Consider the following 10,506-nt stretch of genomic DNA (forward strand, 5'->3'; position numbering starts at 1 on the left):
AACAGGTACCCTGTCACCTTAGAACACAGCAGCACCATTGGGGAATAAATATTCTACCATTCGTTGGACCTGTTCACCAAAAATTGCCACATAGTGCTCGGCAATAATACTACCTAACAGAGTAAGAATCGAGCCCATGGAATACGTGATATGGCCGTCCATATCATCAGCAAACCCCTCCATACATGAGTCTTGGCTGTAAGCTGTTTGCGTCGTAGATCTGGGGCCTTGTACGCCAGACATAAACTCGGCCAGTAATTGGAAACCGTATGAAACAAGACCCATAGGACTAAATGAATTGGTAGCACTTTTCCTTAGTCCAGGTTTTATGGATTCGGCACCACGTGGGATGTCCAACTGTGGAGTTACATTTGCTTCTATCTTTCATCACAGTCCTCTTCAATGACCGTCCAGCACCATCACTCAAGACGCACCTTCGTCGGCGTCGTGACTTAGAGGATCATGTTTTCCCGCTTTCCCCGTGTACGGTGTAAATCTTCGAGGCGGTGACTCTTGACACACCAGTGTGGCAACTTTTGCTGCGGAAGCACCCAACATACGCCCTCCAATTTGCTCACGTTCGCATTGACTTAGCTCTGGCATTATACACTCACAACTAGACAGAACATTTTTCTGACCACGACTGACATTTTCAAATTAAGGAGTGCACCACACAGGTGTGGTTCGTCGTGGATACAACAGCACGATCTGAATTTAAGCGAAGGCATGCATTGCTCAAGATGTTTCCCCATTTTTGTGCACATTCTAAACAGGCTGTCCCAGGAGGAATGGTGAGTATTCAGAGACATGGTCGCAACGATCATTCGAAGCAAAAATGTCTGGTGGACGTGGCCACTAAGATCCGTCAGTTAAGAGTTATGAGCACTTTATCATCTTCGTTACTGAAACGCATCTCCTCTAGCAAACAAATGTTGATAGCTCTTAAGGTATGCATTTCACATCTCATGTTCAGTAAACAATTTTTTCTTGTTTTGGTCAATACCAAATCCTCCCACAATATGGAAAGCAAACAGCTCGCAGTAGAGGAGTAGAAGAGATTTGCTTCGCTGTATCGAAGATGAATTGCTCATATTTCTTCGGGTCTGGGTTTTAGAACCAATGTTATCTAGACTCATTTGCTTCGAATGATCTGCCCTGTCATACCCCTGATTACTGACGATTCCATCTGGGACCCCATATATGTATAACGATTCTTTCTGTCCTAAATAATGCTTCCGCGTCACATACTTTTCACCCTCACACCCATGGGAGGTAGGTGGATCTTACTCCCTAAGGTGCTTCTTCCCACACTGTAAGTCATGTGGGTACCGATTATGGAAGAAACCAATGTAGTTGGTTAGGAAGAGATGTGGGACTTGCATACATACTTACACGCATACGATTTTTATAAATGAAAATAAAATTAATCCAGAGACAGAATTTAGTAAACGTAATATACTCAGTGCTTCGTGTAATGGCTGTCTGCTATGATAACTGCCTTTCTTGTGGTAATGGGTAAGAAGTTATTTTTAGTGAAGAATGAATTTACGAAGTTGCTGTTTTCTCATTCATAGATTTTTCAGCCTCTATTAATAATTTTGAAATACATTAAGAGATATATAGGAAGCACGTTTTAGTGAAGAGAAATTTAATTACTAAGTGATGTGAGACATACTGACGAGAATTTTGGCCTTTGGAGCAGTATGACAGTGCCACTAATTGCTGTGCTCTTTTTTTCAACAGGCAAATGCAGTGTCTACGGCTGCATACAGCTGTTCGTGGGTAGAGGGGAGTGCACGGTTCAAACGCGCCCTCAGGATCCTCATCAGTCGCGCCCAGAAGCCCCTGGTTCTCACTGCTGGAAGTCTCTACCCTATAGATAGAGCAGCATTCCTCTCGGTAACTAAGCAGCTGAACCGCAATCTATCTTTATACTCTGTTGTGCAATCAACAGTGCCAGCAGTACTCTTCAGATTATGGCAAACAGTAACAACAGGGTGGTACCTACGGGTCAAACCGACATTTGTGGGCAGTTGGCGCTACATCATAAGTGTGTGACAAGATGGAAATTTGAGTTGGACGCCAGTTGTGCCCGGGTTTCTGGGATGGTAAAGGTGACCATTAACGAGAAGCAGGACATCCAGGTTCAAGTTACGGGCTGGGAAAAGTTTTCACTTGTCGCCATTGAGATTATCTCAGCACCTAATTCCACCCGAGTCAGGGTGTCTTTAACGTCATCATGTACATACGGCTGCAGGATCATGAATGGTGTCTATTGATTTGGACATAACCGTAAGAACAGACACTAGACATACATGAAACCATGCCCCTTGTTCGTTGTTGAGAGACCTATTTGTTTTAACCACCTTTTCCCAGAGAGAACTGTTTTCTCATTAATCAGATTGCTTGCCGTCTGTGCTGGCGTAAGCTGTCGCCAGCACACCGATTGGCAAAAATGAAGCGCAAAGCTCGATGGCTAGGCGCTGGATCAAGTGCACCGATCATGGGAGCGGACAGAGAAACACCTGCAAGCAAAATGCCTCCAACGCCCTCTCGACAGCATCTATTTAGGCAGTCGCCGCTGACCTGAGGGCATCACTGATGCACCGATTTCAGTTTGACGTCAGTCAGTATACTTGCAGTCCGTTGTAGGTTATGACAGTATATAACGACCAAATTAGTGCCTATAGCGGGACTAGCAGTGAGACTAAGTTTTGTAATAGGAAGATTACAGACTATTACTGATGAGTTTGAACCACAACACATGGACCCTATTAAAGTTAATTAAAAGTTCGTCTAAATAAAGAACCGTTAAATACACTTGTGCAGTTGTGTTGTAGAAAGAGGGTACGGACCACCCATAAGAACATCCTCTCCCTTGCTGCCTTGCTGTACAAGACTCTACATTTGCTCTAAGTGTGAGGCACTTATTGACTTCTTACCAGGAAAGTTGTTGACTGTTATCATTACCGTGGGTTTGTAGATCCTAAATGTAATTTATTTTGACGCTCTGCTGGCGAACTACGAAAGTTATATATCAGCAGATATCGACATATACTGTCACTTCGCCTACATTGAATTTGCTTTACCTGGAAATAGATTAATAGAGTGTCGCGACAGCAATTATTACAACCTAATAACGGTAGAAGAACCTAACTTAAAATAGGTACATATTAACGGCTGAAAAGGCAGTTTCGACTTCTACATCTACACATACATTCTTAAAGCCCCTGCGCAGTACCTGGTGGGGTACATTTTACCAATATTACTGACTACCTGCCTGCATTACTAAAATGCTTCTACAGTATCATGGCCGTGAATTTGAATTTTAGGGATAATTTTGTGTTTTGTTTTCTATCAAATTTAATTATTGTGCATTAAGAGTATAATGCTATATTCACCGTAGCAGCAGTTTCCTCTCCAACAGGGCATGAAATGGTAGTTTCGTTTTCACCATCATATATCCTGCGGTGACGTAGTTTAGAGAAACTGTAGCCAGTAGGAATGGTAACAGTTCAGAAAAAGTGGTCACACAGATCCGTAGGATCCGTCCACGAACATCTTACAGGGTTTCACTAAAACTTCTCGGAACACTTACTTAACTTTGCTGTGTGTTCCTCTGCTTATTCTCGCCATGTAGGATTTTTTTTAACATTATAGACACTTCCGAAGAAATTTTGACATTCAGTCTACACACAAGACAGGAAGTCGACTTTTTTCTTTCTTATTCATTGTATTACTTGTTTATTCATTGTAAACCAAAGTATGGCCTATCTTTGTGTTCCACTTTCAAAAACCTTTCAAGAGAGCTAAAACATGATTGATTAGTCACAGACTCTTTGTAATTCACTTTGTATAGTTTGTACAAGAGTTTCTAACAGTAATTTGCGCTGTTCATTGTATTATGTTACCTGTGTATTTATAGTATTACAGATGCATGAATGCTGGAATTATTTAGTCTTTTGGAATATGTTTTATAAAGGGGTAGTGAAATGAACACGAGACAAGCAGGAAAAGTAAGCAAACTGCTCTTTATTTCAAAACTAGTTGCCATAACTGTCAATAAATATATCCCTCCAACACAAGTCTGCCAATGCGTTCATGGAAAAAGTTTGTGGTTGCCTATGGAAACACGATTTACCTGGGCATCCACCTCTTCATTCGAAGCACTTCGTCGGCCACATACATGTGGGCGGGCACACATATAGCCAAGCTGTTTAGACTACCCTGCAGAAGTTTCGCTGGTAAGTCGTTAGAGACGCTCCATACAGTCCTCATCTCTCCCCATGTGATTTCGACTTTTATGGAGCAGTAAAGTATGACATTCCTTATTGTCGATGTGCTTCGGACGAAGAAGTGCATGCCTGGGTAAAATCATGGTACCTTAGGCAACCACAAACGTTTTTCCATGAAGGCAGTGACCATTTTGTCTCACAGTGAGATAAATGTGGTAATTGTTAGGCCGGTAACTTTTGAAATAATAAACAGTTCAATTACCTTTTCCCATCTGTCTCGTTTTCATTTGACTGCCCATTACATTCATTCTCGTTTCTGGAATAATCTTGATATTTGGCCTTGTCACAATGTGGTATCTCCACTGGGCTCACCTTTTCACTATATCGAGATTGATGAAAGTATTGAGTTCGCTAAAACCCCTAACACGCGGACCATATCGTAAAAGTGTGAGACTAATTGAAACATAAGGGTATTTTTTGCAACTAAAATTTTTACTAGTCGGGAAGGAGATATCCATTTCTAACTCTGGAGCCTCGTATTCAATTTGTGCATTTCAAAACCAAACCTGCAACAAACAGCGATGTGCTCACAACAGCAATGTCGATCAATTAGATCTGCATTACGTAACGAAAATTCTGTGTATAACAAGAGATGTTATTTGCCATCTATCTGGGAAGTAAAACGGAATATATAACTGAAGTCATATAGGTATCATACTATGATTGGCCTTCCAGCGTATGGAACTCATATTATGTCATGTTTCATACTTTCCCTAAACGCTGTATCCAACAATTATACGGACATTCTGCCTTTCCCTGCCAAGTTATGTTCTGTCATGCATTTGAGTTAGTCACTTTAAACACAGATCAACATCTACCATGACATTTGGCAGCTACAGTAGAGCAGGATTATACACGAGAAGTAATTGGTATAGCTTTCTGTGCATTTCCCATTTAAGGTACTGAGACCAATTACAGTCAAGCGACAATTTCTTGAAGGAGATTACATTTTAATATTGATTCCAACAGGCAAGCAAAGTGGCGCAGAAATAATGAGAAATGTTTAATAATCGGTGAATGTTTATCTGGAGAGTGGTTTGCAAACAGAAACTGGGGCAGGTTGGCCAATGTGAAACGACGCAGTCTACTGTAAGTTTCATGCTCCAGAAAATTTCCCTGGGTTGGCACCCAATTTAATTAAAATCGGGAAAATTTAATATAAGAATTGAATTAATCTTTAAATTAATAAACTGATGTATTAATACTAATAAAAAAACTAAGTGAGTATAAGGAATGAGCATAAAGGAACAGTTTAAGTACAACTGTCAAATCAAATAATTCAGAGCAAACTGAAACTTAAGCCTCAAAAAAAGGAATAAGATAATTAAACAAAGGCTGAAAATATAAGGCCTGCCTTTTGTGCTTCAGAAACTCAAGAAGGGATGTACTAAAATAATTTTACAAAAGCGGACGGGTTTGTCTGAGGAATAGTCATCACAGTTTAATATAGTTTATTAAATTAAAATGACATATAAAAAAATCTCAAGATAATTCTAAACTGTAATCGGTTGTTGTCTGTTATGTAATTCACTACATCGCTTATTGTTGTAGCGTCACACAATATACACGATTCATGCACAACAATAGAGGTAAAAAGAATTTTGCCCCTCACATATGTTAGAGGTTCAGAGGTTCATCCCTATCGCAATTACTCTTAATGTCATTGCGAATATTATGTAACACTTTTCGACAAAGATATATATCTGCATCACCTTGAACATGAAACTAAGCTATGGTGGCGTGAAACACCCATAAAAACCATTGAATATTAATGAACGAAGCAAAATTACTAATATTCGTAAAAACTTCTAAAACACCAATGTAAACCGTATAGACACAAACAGCAACGAAATATCAAGCGGAATTGAGAATAAAGGTATCGAACATGGTCCTGAAATTAAACATAGTCAAATTACCACCAAGTGGCATGAACAGAGCTACACAATCTTAGAACTGAAAAGAAATTAAAAGTAGATGAAATGAAACACATACACTCGACAGAAGTTCACACGTTCATTCCAATTAAAAGAAAAGTCAGACAACTGAATTTTAAACCTGTGCTGGCGTAACGAACTTTCTATACCACGTGTTGTGCTTGCACAAAGCGAGGACCGCAAAAACTTCCTGCATACAGAAAAACCTACTCTGAAACATGTAAGAATTTGGCTACCAAACTTAAAATGGAAGTAGCAAATCAAATATGTACATCAGCCGTATTAGCTACACACCATCACATATCATTAATACACTTACCAATGGCACAGTCCTGAATGACGAGAGCACGCTCTCCCTACAACGAAAGTCCCTCCGGTAGACAGAATAGACCACAGGGATACTTTCCGACACCAACTTAACCACTGTCGACTGACTAACGAAAAAGTACAAATGTCTTTGCCTTGACTAAGAAAGCTACGTTCGCTACACTGTTGCTACCACAAAGACAGCTAGATGCTGTACTGCTACCATATATAAGACAAATTCAACATAGATACTCACTGAGTCATTCATACAGATCATAAAGAAAGAGAGGATATTTGGGAGCGCAAAATTTAGATAATGTACGTAGGATTAGATGCTTAGTGGAAAAATTGATACTTTAACCTAATTGTGTACCACATAATGGGAACAAACACGAAGTACAAAACTAAATTAGAAACAGTTGAACGTGACAGCACGAAATACAACTTAAATAGTATGAAACGAATTGAGACGAGAAGTTTAGATGTCTAGATGAAAGGGTTATTTGAAAACCACTCAATGGAAATAGACACTTTGTGCATGATTGTTACATTTATAAAATGACAAATGGGATTGTGTTTCAGGAGTGGAACGAGGAAATACTACTGCAAATGGTAAACTAGTTAGGAGGTTTTGTGATAAAATATCGAATCAACTCTATTAGATGTTGGTTGTGTGGGGTCAGAGGTAGCGCCTCATGTCAATTATTGAGTTCATAATGAGTAGGTGTTTGATAGGATTCAATCATATCCTGTAATAGCTGAAGGTCTGAAGATTAATATGAGAATGAAGTCCGGTGTGTAGAGAAAGCTTCAAAGTTATTTTGACAGCCTGATATTTGGGTAGTTACTTTTTCACAGCAAGCTGATTTTTACAGTTTCTTTTTATTTGTTGCTACTAAAAGTTTCGGTATGTAGTAATGAGTAAATAAGCTCCATCAAGATAAAAGAGCTGTGACAAACGCTTCTCATGTAGAGTCCATGAAGACTCAAAAGTGCCGGCCGGAATGGTTGATCGGTTCTAGGCGCCACAGTCTGGAACCACGCGGTCGCTACGGTCGCAGGTTCGAATCCTGCCTCGGGCATGGATGTGTGTGATGTCCTTAGGTTAGTTAGGTTTAAGTAGTTCTAAGTTCTAGGGGACTGATGACCTCAGAAGTTAAGTCCCATAGTGCTCAGAGCCATTTGAACCATTTTAGTCAAAAGTGTGGTCAAAACTATAATCATATAATGTAGTATGCTGTACATAAAACTTCAGCAAATAGACACGACAATAATATGGAGCAAAATATTGGCACAGTACCCCTTAGTGATACGCAAAATATCACCTTGTATGGTAAGTCTTCAAGTTTATATGATGCAGCATTTCTATACTAGCCTATTCCCACAGCTATATAATTTTTTCATAAATTAGTTTCAGCAATTAATTCATTACCAAAACATTTCATATTCAGTTTTATCAGGGTCCTATGTCACTGATATTATATACATTCCAATCTGTTGTTAACATGTTTGTGAACCATTAAACAAACAGTAACTAATTTTCAAAAGATTATGTAGCATACCCCTTAATTATATTAATTTTTTGTGATGTTCTTTTCCGCAATTTTAAAGTAGTTTATGCATCACACATGTGTAGCTCTGAATGTAAGCCTATAAACCCTTATTGTAGCAATCAAATGCCTTTGACATGAGGGAGGCCATTCAGTACACTTAAATATGAAGTTTTGCAAGGTTAAGCTACCAGAAGAGAAAGTTTATTGTTGTTCAAAGTAATGTAACAAAAAGAAAGATAACATATTGGTATCAATAGACATAGCTAAATGCTTTTTATATTGTAAAATCAAATGTGTAAATGTCTTCACCTATATAAGTAAGAAATAACGATTATGAAATTTTTCTTTTGTAAATTTCTACACTTCAGTCCTTCTAAAACTCAAACTTTTGCTTTAAAATTGTGGCGAAATTGTGCTCTGACTGTTAGTGGAAACAACAAAAATTTTCACATGTTACATGTTTGAGCAAGGAATGTAACATCAAAGGAATTTGTTAATTTGTATGAACAGAATCAAACAAGAGAAGGACAACTCCTTAAATAAGTAATTTATAACAAACTTTTGTCCTCAACTTTTTAGATATGTCACATATTAATGAAATTTAGGAAGATGAATGTGGCTTACAATTTGTATCTTAACCTGTCAGTGTTATAGGAAGTTAAGGTTTCTAGCTGGTACTGTAATGATGTATATAACCCTTCACTCTCTAATTATGTACTGACATGTTTTACAGCTGGTGAATACATCTTACTCATACTATGCCCTTTTGGGCCAAATAAACAATCGATAGACCAGAATGCTGTACAGGAGTTCGTGGAGGATGGATAGTAACACTGATATCAGTCGCTCTTCAGACACTTCACATCAGCAAAATGTGGTTCAAAAGTATAAAAATATATAATACATCAACTGCAAATGAAACTACAAAGCAAAAGAAATTGTAAATATTTATAGTATGTAATAATATTTTCATTTCAAAATTCCATTACAAAAGAACTAAATTTTTAATGTAATATTGACGTTTCTTTCCACTTGTTACACTGAAAAGTATTTTATCCGAGTTTATTAATTTTCTTTTATATTATATTTCAAATGAGACTGTTGTATCTGCGAAACCATTCGTTTGCTTTCATACTAAACGAGTTTTGTTCCATAAATTATGCCTATCTCTAAACATTAACGAATATAATCATACACTATGATATTTAGTCAGAGAAAACTGAAATGAAATTTAGTAACAATATATTTGCTCACTATGTTGTAAGTTTTATTAACACCTAGATAACTATAATTATGTTCTCTCAGTTTTTATTGAGTAAAATGTAGGATGTACTGTAGGGAAATAAGTGCTTTGGCTTCTCAATAAATTTACTGAAATATTGTTATGAAGGCTTAACAAAATTACAATAATTTATAACATGGCCAACAATCAGACATTGTGAGCTACATGTATTTTATCTAATACAAAAAATATATTTGAACACATCTTTCTAGAGAATGTTTTATAGAGGAACGAATTTTAAAAAGAATACACCTCATACTAGATGTGATATCAATCACTTCATATAAAAACAATTCCTAAATGCTGTGCTGTTAGATAATTCACTGTCAGTCTCTTGTTGTAACAGTGTATTGATTGTAATTTTCATGAATACTTTAAACAATAACAAGATATAAAGTTACATTCGTAAGGAGGAATGATTTGTCTATGATATGGGATCTCTGTTTTATGCTATAAGGACTTGTAAAATAGTAGTTCCCTAGTTTCTTGTCACATATACTGCTTATGCTTACCTAATATGTAAAAATTTTTATCTACATAATGCTGTCTATTAGTCTTTAAAAAAAAACACACAAAGGAAGAATGTCATTTCAGAATATATTTATTCTACTTTACCTTTTGTCACTGAAAGAATATCTCTATCAGATTTGATTTTTCAGAAAGTAATCTTATGAAATAGGATACAAAAAGTATATATTTATTGTAACTGGTAACGAAAAATCTTTCATAATGATCATCAAAATTTAGATAACAATGTCTCCATGGAAACAGTATGGATAAAAACTTAAAAGTCTCATATTTAGCAGTCTAGCTTATTATCTGTTGTTTTTTCTATTATTGTACACTTAATGTCCACAAATCTCCATAAAAGATTTATTTGTCCAATCTCATTTCAGATAGTGCTAATGCACAATTTTCGAAAATCACAACAACGCAAAATAAATATAATTCATAAATCCAATGAGCTTTATCAGATTCAGTTATTGTGCAAATACTACACTTTTGATAGTTCTATGTTGAATGTATACTAAATTCTATGAAAATGTGGATAAACAGTTCGTAAGGAATCTTCACCTTGACTCATAGGTGGCTTCTCAGTTTTGACAATCAAGTTTATGTGATAGTGAGCCCTCTGT

The 10,506-nt window shown here is 37.1% G+C and overlaps 1 protein-coding gene across 1 annotated transcript in view; it reads left to right on the forward strand.

Annotated features, from left to right (window-relative positions):
- LOC126101056 (odorant receptor Or2-like) overlaps window positions 1-9,002 on the forward strand; it is a 36,820-nt gene extending 27,818 nt beyond the window's left edge. The window contains exons 4-5 of the mRNA XM_049911722.1: window positions 1,744-1,899; window positions 8,822-9,002. Of these exons, the coding sequence (XP_049767679.1) occupies window positions 1,744-1,899; window positions 8,822-8,878 (213 nt within the window). The 3' untranslated portion in view covers window positions 8,879-9,002. The remainder of the gene's footprint in view (window positions 1-1,743; window positions 1,900-8,821) is intronic.
- The last annotated feature ends 1,504 nt before the right edge of the window (window positions 9,003-10,506 follow it).

The sequence above is a fragment of the Schistocerca cancellata genome, chromosome 9 (genome assembly GCF_023864275.1).
Source record: "Schistocerca cancellata isolate TAMUIC-IGC-003103 chromosome 9, iqSchCanc2.1, whole genome shotgun sequence".
NCBI classification, from domain to species: Eukaryota; Metazoa; Arthropoda; class Insecta; order Orthoptera; family Acrididae; genus Schistocerca; species Schistocerca cancellata.